This window comes from Odocoileus virginianus, chromosome 9 (genome assembly GCF_023699985.2).
Source record: "Odocoileus virginianus isolate 20LAN1187 ecotype Illinois chromosome 9, Ovbor_1.2, whole genome shotgun sequence".
Classification (NCBI taxonomy): Eukaryota; Metazoa; Chordata; class Mammalia; order Artiodactyla; family Cervidae; genus Odocoileus; species Odocoileus virginianus.
The window spans coordinates 28,272,882-28,296,855 of NC_069682.1; the positions used below are offsets into that span (position 1 = coordinate 28,272,882).

At 38.3% G+C, this 23,974-nt stretch overlaps 1 protein-coding gene across 1 annotated transcript in view; it reads left to right on the forward strand.

Moving 5' to 3' along the window:
- The window catches only part of PTER (phosphotriesterase related), a 75,883-nt gene that overhangs the window by 33,539 nt on the left and 18,370 nt on the right, over positions 1–23,974 (forward strand). The window contains exons 2-3 of the mRNA XM_020881350.2: positions 6,615–7,084; positions 9,752–10,017. Of these exons, the coding sequence (XP_020737009.1) occupies positions 6,653–7,084; positions 9,752–10,017 (698 nt within the window). The 5' untranslated portion in view covers positions 6,615–6,652. The remainder of the gene's footprint in view (positions 1–6,614; positions 7,085–9,751; positions 10,018–23,974) is intronic.

The window sequence follows — 23,974 nt, forward strand, 5'->3', positions numbered from 1 at the left end:
TCAGTCACTGTCATGTCTGACTCTTTGTGACCCATGGACTGTAGCACGCCAGGCTTCTCTGTCTATCACCAATTCCCGGAGCTTATTCAAACTCATGTCCACTGAGTCGGTGATGCCATCCAACTATTTCAACCTTTGTCATCCCCTTCTCCTCCTGCCTTCAATCTTCCCCAGCATCGGGGTCTTTTCAAATGAGTCAGTTCTTCATATCAGGTGGCAAAATATTGCAGTTTCAGCTTCAGCATCAGTCCTTCCAATGAATATTCAGGGCTGATTTCTTTAGGATGGACTGGTTGGATCTCCGTGCTGTCCAAGGGACTCTCAAGAGTCTTCTCCAACACCACAGTTCAAAAGCATCAATTCTTCGGTACTCAGCTTTCTTTATAGGCCAGCTCTCACATCCATACATGACTACTGGAAAAACCATAGCTTTGACTAGATGGGCCTTTGTTGGCAAAGTAATGTCTCTGCTTTTTAATATGCTGTCTAAGTTGGTCATAGCTTTTCTTTCAAGGAGCATGCATCTTTTAATTTCATGGCTGCAGGCACCATCTGCAGTGATTTTGGAGCCCAAAAAAATAAAGTCTGCCACTGTTTCCATTGTATCCCCATCTATTTGCCATGAAGTGATGGGACCAGATGCCATGATCTTCATTTTCTGAATGTTGAGTTTTAAGCCAACGTTTTCACTCTCCTCTTTCACTTTCATCAAGAGGCTTTTTAGTTCCTCTTCACTTTCTGCCATAAGGGTGGTGTCATCTGCATATCTGAGGTTATTGATATTTCTCCCAGCAATCTTGATTTCAGCTTGTGCTTCATCCAGCCCAGAATTTCATATGATGTACTCTGCATATAAGTTAAATAAGCAGGGTGACAATATATAGCCTTGACATACTCCTTTCCTGATTTGAAACCAGTCTGTTGTTCCATGTCCAGTTCTAACTGTTGCTTCTCGACCTGCATACAGGTTTCTCAGGGGGAAGGTAAGGTGGTCTGGTATTCTCATCTCTTTAAGAATTTTCCACAGTTTGTTGTGATCCACACAGTCGAACACTTTGACATAGTCAATAAAGCAGAAGTAGATGTTTTTCTAGAACTCTCTTGCTTTTCCAGTGATCCAAAGGATATTGGCAATTTGATCTCTGGTTCCTCTGCCTTTTCTAAAACCAGCTTGAACATCTGGAAGTTCATGGTTCACGTACTGTTGAAGCCTGGCTTGGAGGATCCTGAGCATTACTTTACTAGCGTGTGAGATGAGTACAGGTAGTTTGAGCATTCTTTGGCATTGCCTTTCTTAGGGATTGGAATGAAAACTGACCTTTTCCAGTCCTGTGGCCATGGCTGAGTTTTCCAAATTTGCTGGCATATTGAGTGCAGCACTTTCATAGCATCATCCTTTAGGATTTTAAATAGCTCAACTAGAATTCCATCATTTGCACTAGTTTTGTTCATAGTGATGCTTCCTAAGGCCCACCTGACTTCACATTCCAGGATATCTGGATCTAGGTGAGTGATCACACCATCATGGTTTTCTGGGTCATAAAGATCTTGTTTGCATAGTTCTTCTGTGTATTCTTGCCACCTCTTCTTAATATCTTCTGCTTCTGTTAGGACCATACCATTTCTGTCCTTTATTGTGCCCATCTTTGCATGAAATGTTTCCTTAGTATAGCTAATTTTCTTGAAGAGATCTCTAGTCTTGCCCATTCTGTTGTTGCATTGATCACTGAAGAAGGCAGAGCTTAGAACTTAAAAAGTTGTTGAAGAATTGAACTGAAAATCAATTCACCAAACATCCCCTTGCCAATTTCACCATTGCTTCTAGAATTATAATTGTGTATCTCCAATCTAGTCTAGTACCCGGCACAGAAGACATAAGGGCAGAAAGAGGGCTTATATCTGTGGAATAGGACAGTGCATTGCCCTTAAAGAAATTCCATTCAGGCATATGTAAAATATTCAGAGTTTTATAAGTCCTGCTCTGAAATATGAAATATAACTGAAATGGATCTCACTCTAGGCAGACAGAAAAATCTTAAGCATAATGACAAGGGTGAAAACACGTGGCACAATTTCAATGAAAGGAAACTAAATTGCTCCCAAACTGCCCACTCACTTCCCAACTGTAATAATTAGGCCAATTTACTCTATATTTTATGAAAGTTCATTGACGCATATATTTTCTAAAAAGATGGAGCCTACACGTTGCCTCTAGTTTCCAGTTCAGTGGTGTAGTGTTATTCTCTGAGTCTGTTCTTTTTTTTTTTTTTTCTTTAATGTTCTATGCTCTTTTTATCTCTCTCTCTCTTTCGACTGCATACCCATTGGGATTGGCACTGCTGGTTCCTTTGACTGGGCTCTAATAGTAATTGCAGACTTTCCTCAGTCTCTCTGACTCTTCAGATTTCATATGTGAAGTACAAAAATCTTGTGGCAATTGTGTTTATAGCTGTGGCTAACCCTTTCCCCTCCCGGAGAAGGAAATGGCAACCCACTGCAGTATTCTTGCCTGGAGAATCCCATGGACAGAGGAGCCTGGCAGGCTACAGTCCATGGGGTCGCAAGAGTTGGACACGACTTAGCGACTAAACCACCACCACCACCACCAGCCCTTTCCCCAGTACCTTCTGGGCAGGTGTATGCAGCGCTGAAGTTTGCAAGTCTTGGTGAAATGCCGGAAGCCTCCTCTTTGTGTTGGGGCTGGGGTTGGGGCCGCAGGGGTGCGGGGTGAGGGTGGGTAGGTCACTCCTATTTGCACAGTTGTGCATTGCAGCTTTTATTGTGCACTTATCGTCCTCTGTGTTCTGTGCTCTCTCTCTATGGCAGAAGGCCATTAATAGCCTCTTGCCTGCCGATTAAGAAGAGAACAAGTTCCAGGCTGAAAATAGACCCCAAAGGGCTGCCTCATAGAAACCCCATAGTTACTGCACAGAAACTATGAAATCTACCTGCATACTTTAATCTCACTAAAACAGGGGTCCTCAACCCCTAGGCCATGGACCTGTACCGGCCGGGTTAGAAACCGGGCCACATATCAGGAGGTGAGCAGTGGGTGAGAAAGCCAAGTTTCTCTGCATTTACAGCCACTCCCTGTGGCTCGCATTACCACTTGAGCTCCACCTCCTGTCAGATTAGCCTCAGCTTTAGACTTGGTAGGAGATCAAACCCTGCTGTGAACTGTGATTGTGAGGGATCTAGGCTGAGGACTCCTTTGAGAATCTAAGGCCTGATGATCTGATTCTGTGTTATGGTGAATTGTATCATTATTTCATTATGTATCACAGTGTATTAGTAACAGAAATAAAGTGCCCGATAAATGTAATGAACTTGAATCATCCCCAAACCATCCCTTCCACCTCACCACCCCACCCCTTCGTCCATGGAAAAATTGTCTTCCGCAAAACCAGTCCCCGGTGCCAGCAAGGATGGGGAGAACTGCACTGAAAGGCACATTCTAGCTTAGAGTGGTGTTGGGTCTTCTTTGTTCTTTACTCTTTTCTTATCTTTTAAGCATGGTCTGCATTGTATGTGATCATAGGAAGCACCAACTAGTTCTGCCTGAGAGTGTTAGAGGAATTTCCTGGAGAAGATGACATTTCTTAAGTGATATTTTTTTCACAAAGACTCACAGCTTGTGAGCTTGAAACTTACCAACATTGCTCTTTCAGATCTATATCAATTAAATATGTGGTTTGGCACTTTTCTAGTAAAAGCAATAGTGTTTTGTCAATTTATCCGTTTCTGGCCCCTGGAGATACTCCAGGAACACATCTGTAAGACCACCAGCTGGAAGGAGGGAAAGAGTCAATGAACCCATATGGAACATTGAGTCTATTACTAAATGGTACTTTGATTCCATCAACGGAAGGAACTAGCTACAGTCACAAGGAATAAGGCATTGAACAGTGGGTTCTTGGACATCATATTGCCAAGAATGGAAAATATTGCCCTCTGTAGTAACTGGCACAGAGTGATTTATAGAATCACAGTGATTCTATAAATAGATAAACATCTTCTGTTATGACCGCCAGTGAAATATTTAGCTTTTGGAAGCCTGACTTGCAGAAGAGCACTCTCAAGCAAAAATTAATGGCCATACTAGCCACAAGTCCTAAAGTTCTCTGTCAAACAGTCTAAATCAATTCTTTATGCATTGCACACCAATATATGTCAAACACTTGGGTTCCAGATGATTGCAGTGGCTTGATATAAAGTGGCCCCATAACTCAGTATTCCTCTTTCTCTATCTTTATTTTCACCTTGTCTTACAAATGCGCTGTACCCATTATAAATTTGCCCTAACCCACTGCGCCCCCAAATGATGACTTTTTTAATTAGTCACTTCCTCTAAAAAGGAATAATGCAGGACATATATAAGAGTTTCCAAAGTCAGAGTAACAAAGGTGTGTGCTGGGTGCCAGACACTTGGACAGGTCATTTTACCTGTGCTATATAATTTAATTTCATTCTTATGACAGCCTATGAAATGTGCACATTGCTCTAACTTACAGATGGGAAAACTGATGCTCAGAAAGTCAAAAAGGACTATCCTCAAAGGGATGTGGTTCCCTGGCAAAGGGAGGAAACGGTTTCAGAATTTCATTTGAAGGAACAAAGTGAAATAACACATATTTAATGATATATTTAAAAGAGTTAAATTCACTGGGACACAAAATCAGTTAGTAGTTATCAGAGTCTTGGGGAAAGAGGAAATGGGGAATTATTGCTTAATGTTTACAGAGGTTTTGTCTGGAATGATGAACAATTTTGGAAACACATGCTGATGATGACTTCAAAACATTGTGAATGTAATTAATGCCATTGAACTTTGCATTTACAAATTATGGTCCAGTGGTTAAGAATCCACCTTCCAATTCTGGGGACGTGGGTTCAATCCCTGTTTGGCGAGCTAGGATTGCAACTAAAGAGCTGCAACTAGAGAAGCTTGAGTGCACCGCAGCTAGAGAAAAAGCCGACAGGCCGCAATGAAGAGTCCACACAGACAAATTAAAAAAACACACACACACACAAAACTGTTACAATGGCAAATTGTGTGCTATATATATTTTGTGCTTTCCAGGTGACTCAAATGGTAAAGAATCTGCCTGCAATGCGGGAGACCTGGGTTCGATCCCTGGGTTGGGAAGATCCCCTGGAGGAGGGCTTGGCAACCCACTCCAGTATTCTTGCCAGGAAAATCCCTATGGACAGAGGAGCCTGGCAAGCTACAGTCCACGGGGTCGCAAAGTCAGACACGACTGAGCGACTAAGCACAGGACAGGTGGCTCAGTGGTGAAGAATCTGCCTGCCAGTGTAGGAGACTGGAATTCAATCCCTGGGTCGGGAAGATCCCCTGGAGAAAGAAATGGCAACCCACTCCAGTATTCTTGCCTAGGAAATCCCATGGACGGAGGAGCCTGGTGGGCTGTAGTCCATGTGATCACAGAAGAGTCAGACATGACTTAGCAACTAAACAACAACACATATATTTTACTATAATAGAAAAAGATGGGAGAGGAGGGGGAAAAAAAGCAGCAATGTGAGAGCTTCAAAGATGCTCCGTCTTACTCAGTTCCCAGTAGATTTTTTCTGCCATCCCTTGGATGTGTCTGGTTGGTGCTCCAGTAGGACACTGTCTCTGGCCGTGGTTTTGTCCTTGACTGTGTACCTTCATCACTTTCAGGATCTCCTTTCTTTCTTTCCAAGTGAAACTCCTTCATTTATGAAATGAAAAGCTGTGGAATTGGGATCTTTGCTGTCACCGATAGAAACTTGGTGCAAACTTATTTGTGTTACAAATGAAAGTAAACAGAGGATAAACAGAGTGGCATTTGTTCTTTTTACAGACAATAGAGTTCTGTTTTAGAATGCACAGTCACTTTCATTAAGCCTAAGAATTTTTGCTTTTAAGTATTTTTGAAGTGTATTTCTGACTGTGTGCTGAAGACAGAATAAAACACCTAGAATGAAGAGATTTGTTTGTTTTTGTTTTTCCATTACTAGGCCTAGACATGCTCCTCCTAGCTGTTTTTTGGGGAATAATCTGTGAAATCGTCATAGTCAATTTTGTTGTATTCCTTTTTGTATCTCCAGTTTTGACATGGTGGACCTTGTTTCATGTGGCTAGTAAATGAGTCATGGAGTGATCAGTCATCACAGTATATTTAATTTAGCTGAAAAATGACAAATGAAACAGTTCTGATATATGGCTACTTCTGATACAAGTTATTGATTATGAAGTTTTTTAAATGGACATTATTGTTGAATTATCCAAGGAAGCATAGCTCTGACTAATGAGATAAAATTAAGCAAAAGAAAAATGTGAACTGAATATCAAGAAATACTTCCAGTAGATGAGCTTGGGATTAAATCAGACAGAGAAGTCCCAGTGGAAGAGGTTAGGGGACATTTAACACCATGCATGTCACTTTGAGCTGCAGTGAACTTAAACAATTTACAAGCGACCGACTCTGACTTTGGCAGGATGATGAGCGAGATCATATCTCTAGTTTCATTGATTCTCTTATCCTGGTATACATTCACAGCCTCACATCCCCTATGGACAGAATTTCTGTGTGTGTTAAATTTTCTGATTATCGTTTTCTTTTTTCCAGGAAACACTCTTTTTAGAGCATCGCCTGGTCCATCAGAAATGTCTTCCTTAAGTGGGAAAGTCCAAACGGTCCTGGGCCTTGTGGAGCCCGGCACACTGGGTCGCACCCTGACCCACGAACATTTGACAATGACCTTCGACTGCTGTTACTACCCACCTCCTCCAAGCCATGAAGTTATCTCCAAGGAGCCTATTGTAATGAAAAATTTATTTTGGATCCAGAAAAACCCTTATTCCCATAAAGAGAATCTGCAGCTGAATCAGGAGACGGAAGCCATCAAGGAAGAACTGTTAGATTTTAAAGCCAAAGGTGGAGGAGCTTTGGTGGAAAACACAACCACTGGTCTCAGCCGGGACGTGCGGACCTTGAAGCGGCTTGCGGAAGAGACGGGCGTCCACATCATCGCTGGCGCTGGCTTTTATGTGGATGCGACTCACTCCTCAGAGACCAGAGCCATGTCAGTGGAGCAGGTATCAATAAAAGCCCTAGTTTCTTGGACAATTGTTGTTGTCCTTTAGTCTCTAAGTCATGTCCAACTCTTTTGCAACCGCATGGACTATAGCCCACCAGGCTCCTCTGTCCATGGGATTTCCCAGGCAAGGATACTGGAGTGGGTTGCCATTTCCTTCTCCAGGGCATCTTCCCGATCCAGGGATCGAACCCTTGTCTCCGGCTTGGCAGGTGAATTCTTTACCACTGAGCCACCAGGGAAGCCCTTCTTGGACAATATTTGGGTGTAAATTCAGAACAGTCAGCCCTTCAGGCCTTGGATTATCCCTACACGTCATCTACATTTGGAAATGTCATTGGCTTAGAGACATGCTATGGAAATTTGCCAGCTAGCAAAGACATCTGTCACTGGGACCTAAATTAGAAACATTTTATTTTATAAAGAAGCAGCAACCTGGCAGAAGATCTTAATGCATGGGTCACTGAAAAACCTGATATGTTCATACTTAGATTCACATATGTGATATCTGCTCAGTAGTGGTGGCACAGGCTTTGTGTAAACCTCAACTTTCCATTGTAAGCTACAGTTATGCAACCTCAGTTTTCTTTCTGAATTTTATAATGTAACCAGCAATAAAAATTCACTGTAGGGTGAAACTTGGCAGGCAGAGACTTGGCACTTTTGCAAATATGTTTCCTTCTCCTTTTACAAAAAGGAGTAGAAGAAAATCCACTTTCCTGTTTTTGTTTAAATAGGATCTTAAGCAAGAATGGGCAGAAGGAAAAGTAAATCTTTCAGGGATTAAAGAGAAAGAATAAGCCACAAAGCTTTTTTGCATGTGTATGTGTGCTCTTTCTATATATACACATAGTACAAATGTATATGTATTTACATGTATATGTATATATTCATGTGTATCTTCCATTATCTGTTTCATAGGCATAGAATGTCAGCTGCAGCCTTTGCAAAGAATCAGTTAATCTTTAAAATACTTTATATTTCAGATTTTTATCTGCATTTTCTCAATCAGGCCTTTCTCTTTTTAATTGGTGTCTTATGTATTTATTTATTTTTGACCACACCGTGCAACATGCAGGATCCTAGTTCCTTGACCAGGAATTGAATCCAGGCCCCCTGCACTGGGAACATGGACTGCCAGTCTGTGTATGTGCGCAGTCGTGTCCAACTCTTTGCCGACCCATGAACTATAGCCTACCAGGCTCCTCTGTTCATGGGATTCTCCAGGACAAGGATACTGGAGTAGGTTGTCATTTTCTATTCCAGGGGATTTTTCCAGGAATCGAACCCAAGTTTCTTGTGTCTCTTGCATTGGCAGATGGATTCTTTACCACTGAACCACCAGGGAAGCCCAGGGACGTACTCAAATATATATATATATATATATATTTTTTAATTGGTCCCTTTTTATACATTGATATTATTTGAAGACTATCCTGATATCAGGGATTACACATTCTTCTAACCACACTTAGCAGTAAAGATAAATAGGAACTCCCCCAAATGTCATCTTAGAATTATATGCTGTGAATTTGCTTTGCTGCATAGTGTAGCTTCCCTGGTGGCTCAGATGGTAAAGAATCTGCCTGACCCAGATTCAATCACTGGGTCAGGAAGATTTCCTGAAGAAGGAAGTGGCAATCCACTCCAGTATTCTTGCCTGGAGAACGCCATGAACAGAGGAACCTGGAGGACTATAGTCCCTGGGGTTGCAAAGAGTCGGACTACACTTTCTCTTTCATAGGACTTCCCAGGAGGCTCAGTGGTAAAAGAATCCACTTGCCAATGCAGGAGACACGAGTTCAATCCCTGGGTCAGGAAGATCTGCTGGAGGAGGAAATGGCAATCCACTCCAGTATTTTCACCTGAGAAATCCCAGGGATAGAGAAGCCTGACAGGCTATAGTCCATGAAGTCACAGTGAGTCAGATACAACTTAGCAACTAAACAACAAAAACAGTAGGGCAAAGGACAGAATAAATAATAGAGAATTAAAGAATTACTTGCTACAGTTGACACAGACTAAAGACAGTCTTTTTACATTCTACATGCCCCTGAGATTAAATTATGGATTTTTATCTCAATGAATGAGTGAATGTACAATGTATGTACTCTTCTTAAGTCACTTTTCCCCATGTAGCTTCCTAAATCCATGAATTTCTTGTTAAATAGTCACAGTAAGATACTATTAAATCTTTGATTTAGAGTAACTTGTGCTTTTTTTTGTTTCTTTTTAATTAAAATTATTTTAAAATTTTCTTTGGAGTATATTCAATTACCAATGTTATGTTAGTTTCAGGTGTCCAGCAAAGTGATTCAGTTATACATATACATGTATCTATTCTTCTCAAATTTTTTTTTTTTTGCCACACTGTGCAGCATGTGTCATCTTAATTCCCCAACGAGGGACTGAACCTGGAACCCCACATTGGGAGCACAGAGTCTTAACTACTGGACTATTCTAAAATTCTTTTAGAGTAACTTGTTGAATTTGAGATTTTGCCAGTAAAATGCCTTTCTCATTCCTCAGTATTAACTGAATGAATGTTGAATACATTTATACATTTTTAAAAGAATGAGTGACTCAATGAATAAATTCATTCACATACTGTATTGACTCTCTGTTGATAAAATCCAGTTTATAAATTTTCATTCTCACTCTTCCTTAGCTTACTGATGTCCTTGTTAATGAAATTCTCTGTGGAGCTGATGGAACCAGTATCAAGTGTGGCGTTATTGGGGAAATTGGTTGCTCCTGGCCTCTGACTGACAGTGAAAGAAAGGTTCTGCAGGCAACAGCTCACGCCCAGACTCAGCTTGGCTGTCCTGTTATTATTCATCCCGGAAGGAATCAAAGTGCTCCATTTCAGATTATCCAAGTGTTGCAAGAAGCTGGAGCAGACATCTCCAAAACAGTTATGTCACACATTGATAGGTAAGCAGAACATCTACCAATTAATGTCAATTATCACATGATTCATGGATGATCAAATAAATAGAATCATCAGATCAATGAAACACTAGAGAAAACTACTAACTCCATGTTAGATAGTATTTAGAAAGTTTTACCATAAACAGTAATAAAAGTCACTGATGCCATTTTTGTGTCCCTAGACTGTGTCAGTACCCTAGGTACTTTGCATAAGTCATTTCTTTTAATTTAGTTAATCTTTCATAACTCTTCATGGTAGGTATCACTGCTTTGCCTCAAGGTATGATGTCACAGTTGGTGTTAATTCCAACTGCTTAGTATTTACCAGTAGTTAGAGTGATAAATTTATCTGCAAATATAAAGGGAAGGCAAATTGGTTTCATTCTGAGAATAAAAACACACATATAACTGTTGCTGTTGTGACTGATGGTTTGAATCATCTGAATTTTGGAAAATGCAATGCTAAAAAAATAATAGTAATATGTATATTGTTTGTTTGGTGGTATTATATCTCAGTTTCCTATGGTTCTGTAACAAATTATAAGAAACTGGGAGGCTTCAAATAGTAGAAATGTATTCTCTGACAGCTCTGGAGGCCAGCAGTCTGAAATTAAGGTGTTGGCAAGGCTGTGCTTCCTCCAAGGACCTACAAGGAGGGGACTTCTTTGCTGTTTTCACCGTCTGGTGGTTCCAGGCTTTCTTTGGCTTGTAGCCACCTAAATTCGATTTCTGCTCCATCTTCAGATGGCCTCCTCAAGCCCGCCTGTGTCTCCTCTTTTGTTTCTTATGAGGACACCTGTCATTAGATTTAGTGCCCACCCAGATCATCCAGAATGACCTCATCTCAAAATTGTTAACTTAATTACATCTGAAAAGACCCTCTTTCCAAATAGGGTCACTTTCAAAGATTCAGAGTTGAAACATGGATATGTCTTTTGAGGTCCACCACTCAGCCTCCTTATATTATATTAGATGTGTAGGGTCAGTAAAATAACTGACTATATAAACAGACATTGGCTACAGTTATTGGAATGAAAAAGCCCAACAATGTTGCAAAGGCTAGACACTGGTCCTTACACTGAATTGATGAAGGAATTAACGTAGTACCAATGAGACTAATAATACATTACTTCTATCTTGCAAAGTGGAATAAAGCCATGTTAGCAGACTGATAAATCCTGATGATGAGACCTGACAGTCTGCTATTTAATAAATTAATGTTCCTATGGAATGTATTGGCAAAATGCTTCATCTTGATAAAAACACTGTAAAATCTTGTGCAGAAAAAATATTAAACATATTACAGTTGTGGCAGAACAGAGAAGCCAGTGTTAATGGGAAAACTGAGGGACATCGAGGTAAAGGCAGCTGTTCTGGCAGCTGGTATCCAGATCAATACTTGGCAATCTTCAGGAATCTTCTGGTTGTACTGATAAAATACAAGGATGCTTCTCGATAATGATCATTGAGGTAGCACATCACAGTGTGAAGAATAGAATCTTTGGACCCAGAGACACCTTTTAAATCTTGCCTCTACCATTTGCTCTGAGGTCCTGGGTAGTTTCATTTGAATTTAAAATAATGTATTTTTATCATATTTTGTATGATATGGAATATATGTAGCACCTTTAGTCAATAAGATGATTTTTAATTCTTTTTAAACAGTGTGAAATATATCAGACATTCAAAAGTGTAGATATATATAATTCAAAAGTATAGATAATATATATTTTTAAATTTTAAAAATATTTATTAGGTTCCTGAAAACATTGTGTTCTGCTGTTATCATATAAACGCTCTCTATATATCCATTAGACTACAGTTGTTAATGGTGTTCAAATATTCTATATTTCTACTGATTTTTTGATTTCTCAATCTATTGGTTACCATGAGAAGTATGTTAAAATCCATCATGGTGGATTTTTAGTTTCTGATTGTACATATTTCAATTTTTGCATCATGTATTTTGAACCTATGTTATCACATGCATACAAATTATTATTTTTCCTGGTGAATTTAAATATATCAACATATATTGAGCTGCTTTACATTGTAATGTGAATACTAGAGGGGTTTTTTGGTTTTAAAAGCTGTGGAGGGATTGGGGGCAGGAGGAGAAGGGGACGACAGAGGATGAGATGGCTGGATGGCATCACCAACTCGATGGGCATGAGTTTGAGTAAGGTCCAGGAGTTGGTGATGGACAGGGAGGCCTGGCGTGCCGCGATTCTTGGGGTCGCAAAGAGTCAGACATGACTGAGCGACTGAACTGAACTGAATGTGCCTATACCAATCTTTACATATTTGTCTTTATAGTTTACTTGTGTCTTATATAAAAAGCATATGGCTGGGTTTGGAGTTTTACCTAGCTATAGTCTTTTTATACGGTAAACCCAATTTTTTACATTCACTATCTTTACTGATTTTTTGTCGTAGTTACTGTTAAAATTTCTTGATTTATTTTTATTGTTTCATTTTCATCTCTGTATTCTATTTTTCCCCTTCATTGGAAGGTATGTATACTCTTTATATTCTATTAGTGGTTACAGTAGAAAAATCAACATGTATATTTAATGCATAGAATTTTAAAAGTTTTGAATACAGTAAATATTTTTACCTTCCTTCTTAGTAATACAAGTACTTTAAAATCCTTCAGCCTCAATTATAATCTAAGTTATATGCTACATTTTTCAGGATGTGGGGTCTACTTGATTTTTTAAAACCCAGTGATTAGATATTATTTTGTTATTAAAAACATGGTCAATGTATATTTAGATTAGTGTTTTTGCTTTTTTCCTTTTCTTACCATTTTTTCCCTCACATGTCAGATATTTATCCTTGAAATATTACTTATTTCCTGAGGTACATCATTTGAAGTTCCTTTGCTGAGGGTCTGTTTTGGTAATAAATACTTAGGTTTCATGTGTCTGAAAATGACTTTATTCCTTCATTCATAAGGAATAATTTAATATAATAGATAATTTATAATAATGAATTAGAATGGATAATTCTATTTAAAAGTTATTCTCCCTAAGTCCTCTAAAAATATTCCATTTTCAACTGATAAGTATTGTTGCTGTTATATCAGCTTTAAGTAATTGTGTTTCCTTTTAAGTTATCTGTCCGTTTTTCAGATTACTTGTAGCATCTTTGTCACCTGTTCTGTATTTTCCCCTATGAGCTATCTCAGTGTGAATTTCTGTTTTATTTTGTTGCATGGGATTCCTGGGTAGGAAGGTATTTTCCATTGTTTCTGAAAAACTTCAGCCATTGTCTCTTCAAATATTGCTTCCTATTTCCCTATTATTTGCATTGTAAACTGTGAGTTGATACATGTAGGATCTAAATACCTGTACTTCATTATCCATCTGTGTCTTTGAGCTGTAATTTCTTCAGTCTCATCTTCCTATTTACTACTTCTCTCTCCAGTGGGATCAATCTGCTGCTTAGTCCATCAGTTTGGTTTATAATATTAAGAACTATAGATTTTTTCTTCTGTAAGTTCCATTTGGTTACTTTTCAATTCTCCTTGGTTAATTTTGATCATTTATTTTTCCTTCATCATATTTTCAGCTTCATCTTTTAAAAATTATCAAAAATACAAGCTTAACTTTGTAGTTAATAAACCTAATTTCCACTGTCTTTTTACTCTGACTTTATAGTTCGTTGGTTCTTCTGGCCCTCATTCATTATTTCCTTGTAAAATATTACTGTGATCTTAGATTGCTTGGAAATTATTATGAGTCCCAGGTTGGAGGGTATTTTCCTGTTTTTTTTGTTTTGTTTTGTTTGAATAGGTAGTTAGGGGGCATTACTAACTTGAGACTACTTTAAACTAAATTTTTAAAAATTATAAACCAATTTTTACTGTATTAAAATACATACTGCTGAAGAATTGATGCTTCTGAACTGTGGTGTTGGAGAAGACTCTTGAGAGTCCCTTGGACTGCAAGGAGATCCCACCAGTCCATCCTAAAGGAAATCAGTCCTGAATATTCATTGGAAGGACTGATGCTGAAGCTGAAACTCCAATACTTTGGCCACCTGATATGAAAAACTGACTCATGAGAAAAGACCCTGATGCTGGGAAAGATTGAAGGCAGGAGGAGAAGGGGACGACAGAGGATGAGATGGTTAGATGGCATCACCAACTCAAAGGACATAAGTTTCAGTAAACTCCGGAAGTTGGCAATGGACAGGGAGGCCTGGCATGCTGCAGTCCTTGGGGTTGCAAAGAGTTGGACATGACTGAGCGACTGAACTGAACTGAAAATACATATAACATAAAATTTGACACCTCAAGCATTTTGAAGTGTCAAGTTCAGTTGTTTTCGGTACATTCACATTGTTGGGCAGCTAATCTCTAGAACTCTCTTCATCTTGTACAACCTTAACTCTATGCCCGTGAAAGAACAACAGCCGCTCTCCCCTCCCCACTCCCCCCCCAGTCCACGGCAGCCACCATTCTACTGTCTGTCTCCACGAATGTGACTACCGCAGGTATCTCATATATGTAGAATTGTACCGTATTTGTCTTTGTGAAAGCTTAAATATTTGAGGGTTTTAGAACCACACAGATGCTATGAATTTTGGCCCCTAAATTCAGTAAGTACAGGTTTGTCATTATTGATTCTCATGGAAGAATCTTTTCCTGACTACCTCCATTCCACCGGAAGACAAGACTGAGAAAGAAATAAAATCTCTAAAGACTCCTTCTATGGGCCAGGTTTTTACTGAGTCCACCCACATGGGTGTTTTTTGGGGGAGTGAAAGGAGTACTCCCTTTATGTGCTGGTGGAGGCTATATCTCTGATTTATCTCTGTTTAGCCCAGCACTTTCTCACTTTACCCTTTAAAACCCTCCAGGTAACAGAAAAACAGCAATCTGATTAAAAAACGGGCAGAAGATCTGAATATATATTTCTCCAAAGAAGACAGAGAGATGATGAACAGGCACATGAAAAGATGCTCAATATCATTAATCATCAGGCAAATTAAACCACAGTGAGATATCATCTCACACCTGTCAGAACGGCCATCATAAAAAAGAACACAAATAACAAATGTTCGCAAGGATGTGGAGATGAGGAAACCTTTGTACAGTGTTGGTGGGAGTGTAAGTTGATACAGTCACATGGAAAACAGTATGGAGGTTTCTCAGAAAACTAAAGATAGAAATAGTATGTGACCCAGAAATTTCACTCCTGGATATAAAGCCCCAAAAGCCAAAAACAATGATTTGAAAAGATATGTGCACCCCCCAGTGCTCACAGCAGCAGCATCTACAATTGCTAAGATATGGAAGTAACCTCAGGGCCCATCAACAGATGACTGGATAAAGAAGAAGTGATATACAGTACTCCATTATATATAATGGAATACTACTCAGCCATAAAAAGGAATGAAATTTTGCCATTTGCAACTACATGGATAGATAGTGTACTACTAGAGAAAGACAAACACTATATGATACCACTTATATGTGGAATCTAAAAAAATACAACAAACCAAAGAACATAACAAAAAAAAAATAAGCTCACAGATAAAGAAAACAATCTAGTGGTTACCAGTGGGGAGAGGGTAGGGGGAGGGACAAGGTAGCAGAAGGAGATTAAGAGGTATAAGCTACTGTGTATAAGATAAATAAGCCACAATGATATTCTATACAACGCAGGGAATATAGTCAATATTTTATAACTAAGCAATGGAATACAAGCTTTAAAAGTTGTGAATCACTATGTTGTACACTAGAAAGTTACATATTATACATCAATTATACCTCAATAAAAAAAAAACAGGTGGGCAAATGGCAGCTCTGGGTCGCCCCTACACCTCATTTCTCTGCTATCTCTCTTGTTTCTGCACCGCCCCCCCCCCCCCCAACACCCTAAGCAAGTCCTTTGCTTTCCTACCAGCTTAGACAGGCATTTTAAAATATGATCTTTTGTCCCCTTTCATTTTATTCATTATTTCACATGTACTCTGCTTGGGAGTTTTCCTTTGAATGTTCAGCCTGCCCTACTGCTTAAACTAACTCCAGCTAATTCTTAAAGAATCTTTAAGATTCTTAAAGAATCTATCTGTTTATAGCCAGACATGTAAGCAAGTTAGAAAATGATGCTTGCTCAGTTGCTCAGTCATGCCCGACTCTTTGCAATGCCATGGACTATAGCCTACCAGGTTCTTCTGTCCATGGGATTGCCCAGGTAAGAATACTAGAGTCAGTTGCCATTTCCTTCTCCAAGCCAGAAATTCAACTCGCGTTTCCTGCATTGGCAGACGGATTCTTTACCACTGAGCCATCAGGGAAGCCCTAGAAAATGATGCTTGGTTTTAATAGAACATAAGCTTTCACTGGAAATTGTGAGATAAACCTTAACTTCTAAAACAGTAGGACTTCTCTGTTCAGAAAATCAAACTATACCCCTGATCAGGGAACTAAGATCCTACATGGCCATGCAGCCAAAAGATTTAAAAAATAATTAAATAAAATAAAATTGAGTCTTTAAAAATATTTTAATAAATCAAAAAATATATAAATATATATGCATACATATATGTCTATATATATATCTGTTTATTTTTTGCTCATAAAATCAACATATATAGGTACACATATATGTGTACACACACTTGTATATGTATTTTCTTTTGAATGATAAAGCTATACTATCTCAGTTTCATTGACTGCCACTTCATTGCCTCTTTTTAAAATGGCCTGGGAAGGAAAGTCAAGCTTGACCTGACATCAGCCAAACTCAGAGCATCCTAGAAAATCCTGAGACCAATCCTAGAACAGTCACCCATTCTGTACCCACACAGGGATGATTCAGGGTTCCAGTGTCTTAAAAAAAAACAGTACTGTACCTATAAGTATGAATATTTCAGAGCACAGGCAAATTAGGGAAAATGGCCTCACAAAAAGGAGTGCACTGGGAAAAACAAACCAAATAAAGTAACAGAATAAAAAATTCAGGGGGGCAGAGGCGGGCAACTTTAGCTTTTTGATGTGAGTGTTCACAGCAAGACAGTTCCCAGGCTAACGTTTGACTAGGTCATCTTTTCACAGACTCTCCGAGGTCCACTGGGCTGCACACACAGTCTGATCTGTATTGAAAGGGCAAAGACTTCAGCTTCTATAATGGGGACACATCACAAAAGAACATGTGTTTCATGTAACAAAATGCACAGACAACACACACAAAAAGAAGAGAATCCTGAAAACAAGGCTTCCAGGAAAACAACAACAGAAATTTGGGGGCATAAAGGAGAAGATTCGGAACCCATAGGCTGTTGTGGTTGCCAGTAGCAAGTTAAGATGCTGGCTCTGTCCTGTGACCCTTTTTTAGGACACAGGACTTTCTAGCTTTTTACAGTCTTTCAATCCCTGTAAAACTGTTCATTCCTCTCTTTAAAGGTAGGATTTCTATCATTTGAGAATACAAAATACAATTACTTCAGAGTCAGAGTACTTAATGATAGGGAAATATAAGTAAATAAATGATATATGATAAAAAATAAAATACTTCAGGGTGTCCATAATCCATTAAAGCAATAAATATTTTTGAAGATATGTAACTCTTCACTTGCATTCAGACATAGGGCATTTTATCTTAAAATACATGCACATACACATAAAACAACAAAAACAACAAAACTGTGATAGGCCTAGCCGAAAGCAGCAGTTGGGACCCTGAGAGGGAAGGGTTAACGAATGGCCATCACCTTAGGACACTCTGAGCCACATTGTTGTCACGTGACCATGTGTGACCTGCTTCAGGTCATTTGCCTGGAGACAACAGCCTGACAAGATAAATCTGCTTCTGTGTCTAGTCCCCTCCCCTAACCATCTGTTCTCTTTAGGAAATGCAGGCTGGTGGAAGTGCCCAGGAATGCAGCGGGTGTAACCCCAGGGAACATCGCAGGGGGGTGCCCTTGACAGTTACAGCCACCCAAAGTCAACATTTGTCAGCAAATAACACCAGCACTTCTGTGTTGCTGTCTGGGCTTTTAATCCACAAAGGCTTTGTGCCTTTTAATCACTTTTAATCAAGTTCTAACTTGACTATCTGTTAAAACTCCAGCCACATTTTCAGGTGGCATCTCGTCATAGCCCTGCCTCTGGGCCTGGTCTAATACAGGGTATATGTGATGGAAGAAGACAACCCAGGAAGACTCTTGTTGCTATCTGCCTCCAAGGAAGTTTTATCTGCAGTGGCAATAGAGTAGCTGTGGGTATTTTTATGATAACAAAATTCTTTCATTACCAAGGAAGGTGGGGTAGAGAGACATGGTTGGAAGGTATTTGGGCACTAGCTATTTACTGATCAAACTCCAAGCCCCTGGGAAGGCAACAGACAGGTGCTGTGCCTCAGTCTTTTTCTACTTAATTATGTATTTAACAAAACAGAGGGCTTTGATGGAAACACAGGGCCTAGAGTTTGATTAGGGGCACAATGATAATTAAGTGCAGGAACATGGCACATCTCTCTGAAAATTTCTCCCCATGGAAGGCAGAGGAACTTTACCTGAGGGTTTCTGAAAGAGAAGACAGGGCACAGGGGATGGATGATCAACACGTGTTATTCTCTTTAGCCGTGATTATTCATGCCAAATTTGCCCACCTCTTTAAAGGATGCAATTTTGATACATTTTTTCATGCTCTTAATTAGATGAAGTAATGGAGTGAAGAATAATTTCATTTATTCTTTCACTCACCAAATATTTGTTAAGTGTCTAAAAGTACCACATATCAGACACTAGGATGTAGCAAGGATCAAGACCCACTTTCTGGCTTCAACATGAGTATTCCATTATAATTATGGTGGCTTAACCATAAGGGTGTTTTTGTAAAGCCACCCCAAAATAATCATTTGGTATCCTTGGAATTGTATCCTTTTAATTCCAATGAATACTAGTGAAATAATGTGAAACCATTCAAAAACAATTCCAGGCAGAAATTTAGCAAACTTAAACTTGACCAAAATATTTTAATATATGTAAATAAATGGAAATACTTAAAAAAAAAAAATTGGCATGTTTTGCACGTGAAATGGTTTATAACATGTAGAATTCTCTGCATACAGTGCTGTATTTCTTAATAATTTATTATTAGGACTATGCTTTTGCATGCATTATGTATGAAATGTATGTGGGGACAGGAATGAGTATGCATTGTAGAGTATATACATTATACACAGTATATATAGTAAAGACAACTTATTTAGTCAAATTGACTCAGATCTAACTACTGAGTGAGAAATGCAGGCACTTTCCTGGTGGTCCAGTGGTTAAGAATCCACCTTGTAATGCAGAGGACGTAGGTTCAATCCCTCGTCAGGGAACTGAGATCCTACATGCTGCAGGGCAACTAAGCCTGTGGGCCGCAACTAAGCCCGTGGGCCACAACTAAAGAATCCATGCACTACAATGAAAGATGCCAAAGATGCAGCAAAGATCCCATGTGCCAAAACTAAGACCTGATGCAGTCAAATAAATAAATATTTTTAAAAAACCAAAAACAAACAAGCAAAAAAAGAAATTAATCAGGAACAAAGTAAGGGCCTGATAAGCACATGAGAATTTTTAAAAGCAAATATTTACTAATGACACTTCTCCTTTCCCATTTCCTAATGTCCACTGACATTTCTTCTGTCACCACTATTGCAGACGATAGGAAAATATAAGAAAAACTAGATGCCTTTAAACATGTCACCATGCCTACTGGATAAACTTAGTTATTTCTGCAGTTAAATTTTACATAAGAATCTACATTGCAACCTGCAGAATGGGAGAAAATATTTGCAAATGAATCAAACAAGAAGGGATTGATTTCCAAAATATACAAACAGCTAATGCAGCTCAATTTTAAAAAAAAAATCAAAAATGGACAGAAGATCTAAATAGACACTTCTCCAAAGAAGACTCATGCATGGCTAAGAGGCACAAGAAAAGATGTTCGGCATCACTACTTATTAGAGAAACTCAAAACTACAATGAGGTATCACCTAACACCAATCAGAAAGGCTGTCATCAAGTGGGGTAGGACAGACTAGGAAAGTAGAGGGTAGGACAAATTGAGAAAGTAGCATCACATGCACGCACTGTGCTGTGTTTCGCCGCTCAGTCATGTCGGGCTCCTTTCAACCCGTGGACTGCAGCCCACCAGGCATTCTCCAGGCCAGAACACTGGGGCGGGTGGCCATGCCCTCCTCCAGGGGATCTTCCCAACCCAGGGATTGAACCCAGGTCTCCCGCATTGCAGGTGGATTCTTTACCAGCTGAGCTACCTGGGAAGCCCCATATATACACTATCATGTGTAAAATAGATAGCTAGTAGGAAGCTGCTATATAACACAGGGAGCTCAGCGTGGTGCTCTGTGATAACCTCGATGGGTGGGGCGGTGGGGGTGGGGAGGCTCAAGAGGGAGTGTATATATACATATATACATACACACATATATATACACACATATATACACACACTCATATGTATACACACACACACACATATATATACACATATATACGCACACACATATATATACACACACTCATATATATACACACATATATACACACACTCATATGTATACACACACACATACACACACACACATATACACACACACACATATATATACACACATACACACACACACATATATATACACACACACACATATACACAAACACATATACACACACACACATATATACACATATACACACACATATAAACACACATATACACACACATTTATACACACACACACACACACATACATACACACATTTATACACACACATACATATACACATATATACACACACATGCACACACACACATATATATACACACACATATATACACACACATATGCACACATATACACACACATACACACATATATACACACACACATATACAAACACACACACACACACACACACACATATATGGCTGATTTGCATTGTTGTACAGCAGAAACCAACACAACATTGTAAAGCAATTATCCTCCAATTAAAAAAGAAAAGAAAAAAAAACTCTTCTAACAACAAATGCTGGAAAGGGTGTGGAGAAAAGGGAAACCTCCTACACTGTTGATGGGAATATAAATGGATACAACCATTACGGAGAAAAATATGGAGGTTCCTTAAAAAACTAAAATTAAAGCTACCATATGATCCAGAAATTCCAATCCTGGGCATATATATGAAAAAAATCATAATTCAAAAAGGTACATGTGTTCATTGCAGCACTATTTACAATAGCCAGGACATGGAAGCAACCTAGATACCCCCTACAGAGGAATGAATAAAGAAGATGTGGTACATATTTACAATAGAATACTACTCAGCCATAAAAATGAACAAAATAATGCCATTTGCAGCAACATGGATGGACCTAGAGACTGTCATACACAGAGACAATCTCTGACTCAGAGAAAGACAAATATCATATGCTATCACTTATAGGTGGAATCTTTAAAAAATGGTAAAAATGAACTTATTACTAGAAGTGGAGTCACAGACATAGAAAGCAAATTTATGGTTATCAGGGGCAAAAGGAGGCAAGGGATAAATTGGGAGATTGGGATTGACATATACACACTAATATATAACTATATATAAAATAGATAACTAAAAAGAGCCTAGTGTATAGTACAGGGAACTCTACTCAATACTATATAATGACCTATATGAGAAAAGAATCTAAAAAAGAGTAGAAATATTTATATGTATAACTGATTCACCTTGGTGTACAGCAGAAACTAATGCAATATTGTAAATCAACTATACCCCAGGAAAATTTCTTGAGAAAACTACAGTGGTTTGTAGAGAGTACTCAGTGAGACAGAAACACACACAAAACATGAGCACATTTCAGTGTGACGTTGTGTAGTGACACTGGCCACAGCTATCCCTTCACAAATGCAGTGCATATTCTATGCCTCTCTGGGACAATGGAGAAAGAGAGGGTGCTGGGGACACAGTGTCTGATCCTATCTCTGACAACAGCACCTACTTTCTGAGTGACCTTAAGAAAGTCACTGAAGCCTCCAAGTCTTTTTTGCTCATCTGTCGAAAGGGGTTAAGAAAAATTATTTTTTAACCTTTAAAGTGTTAGGCAAATTCCCCCAATTATTGCTTGTCATAGTTTTCCTTTTACTATTTAAAAGAAGTAAAGTAAAAGTAAAGTAAAAAGACCTGTTTAGAAAGAAATAGAAAATCCAGACAAATATTGGACAAACTGAAATGGAGCAAAACTGCTTAGTATACCTAAAAGTGCTGAACAAAATGCAGTTAATTAACTTATGCTGGTAATTGGTATGTGTTAATTATCCCAAATTGCACTCTTTAACACAGACACTTGGGCAATTCAGCCCAATGTCAACAGCAAATGAAGACACTGGTCCTGTCTTCTCTCCAACGTATTATAGCCACCAAAACCTCCCACAAGTAATTTTTTCCTCTAAAGCCATTTTTCATGACTCTGACACCATTCCCAAGAAATGTGACATTTTAACAAATAGGATTGCCATGTCTATGAGATTTATCTTCACTCTCCTCAATACCATCATTCCATGAACTATGTATCGCTTTACATGAAAAACGCAACCTCTTTTGTGCTCTGTGGCAGCTGCAAAGTTCATATGGTAAAAAGCTCTTCCTAGGGTGGATAAACTGTGAAATGCATTTTAAAATGAAGTTTTAATTACATTTTGCAATTCAGAGCCAACTTCTGGTTTTAGTGTAATTTAAACAAGGGTTTTTCTCTCTTGCAGCCATCTGTTCCTTTTCCTTAAGCTTACACTTATGTCATAATATTGAAAATGTGACGTCATTCTCTCCTATGACATCATTAAACATCTCTGTAGGATAATGGGTCCAAGCAGACAATTGAATCATGTTTGTTCAAATATATAGATAATGGGGAATATGCAAAATAAATACATGGCAATCTAAATTATTTCTCTATGGCTTTTTATTCCCAGTTACTCTCTACAGTTGAGAAGCATAAAAGTAATCCTTTATCACAAAAAGAATCTTTTAAAGAAAGACAAAAGAATCTTTAAAATACCTACATGTATGTGAATAAACTAGTATATTAATGTGAATGCACTGTGTGAATTGATGGTTTTGCGTTTGTGTGAAACCAAAATTCCTGGTAAATATTTACTTGAAGTAATAAATTATACTTTCTGGCTATAGACAATGTTTAGGCATTGTTGAGGGAATAGTCTTACATTTAAAACTTATACCATTCTATTCAGTTTCTGTTTTTAACATTAAAAATAAATTAATTGAAATCCATCAATTAAGAACTTTTCAGATTTTGTAATTAAGCTGTAACTGCCACTAGTAATATAGGAATATATGTGACTAATGTTTTAGAATTATATTAACAGTGAATTTATCAGTGTATAGTAATTTATATAATTTATTTTAGACATTATATTATAAATATTTTAAAAATTATTTTAGTTATTAAATCAATAGTTCTAGGTGAGTTTAATAATTCTTTTAAGTAGTTGTTGAAGAACTCATAAAATTGTAAAGAATCCCACACGGTACTATCTCCACAAATATTCATCAGTTTTAAATTAAGAAATTCAGTGACAAGGGAGACAGAATTTTGGGGGGAGTTTCTTTCATGGTAAACAATTTTTATAATAATCAGTCATTGAAATTCAACATTGTTTTAAATAAATCAGTTGTCTAGAAGCATACCTGTATTATTGTATTTTTAAATTAAAGAAAATTTTAATTATTTGGTCAAGTTCATAAGTTTTGGCATTGAATATATTCTGTGTTTCTGGATGTGTCAGGCTCTGAACTCGTCTCAAAATAGATCAAGACTCATAGTGCTTACCCTCCAGACCCAGAAAGTCACAGGTTGGATGGCTGATGAATTCCAAAAAGTCACTGCACAATATAATGGAAAGTGCACTAGCCT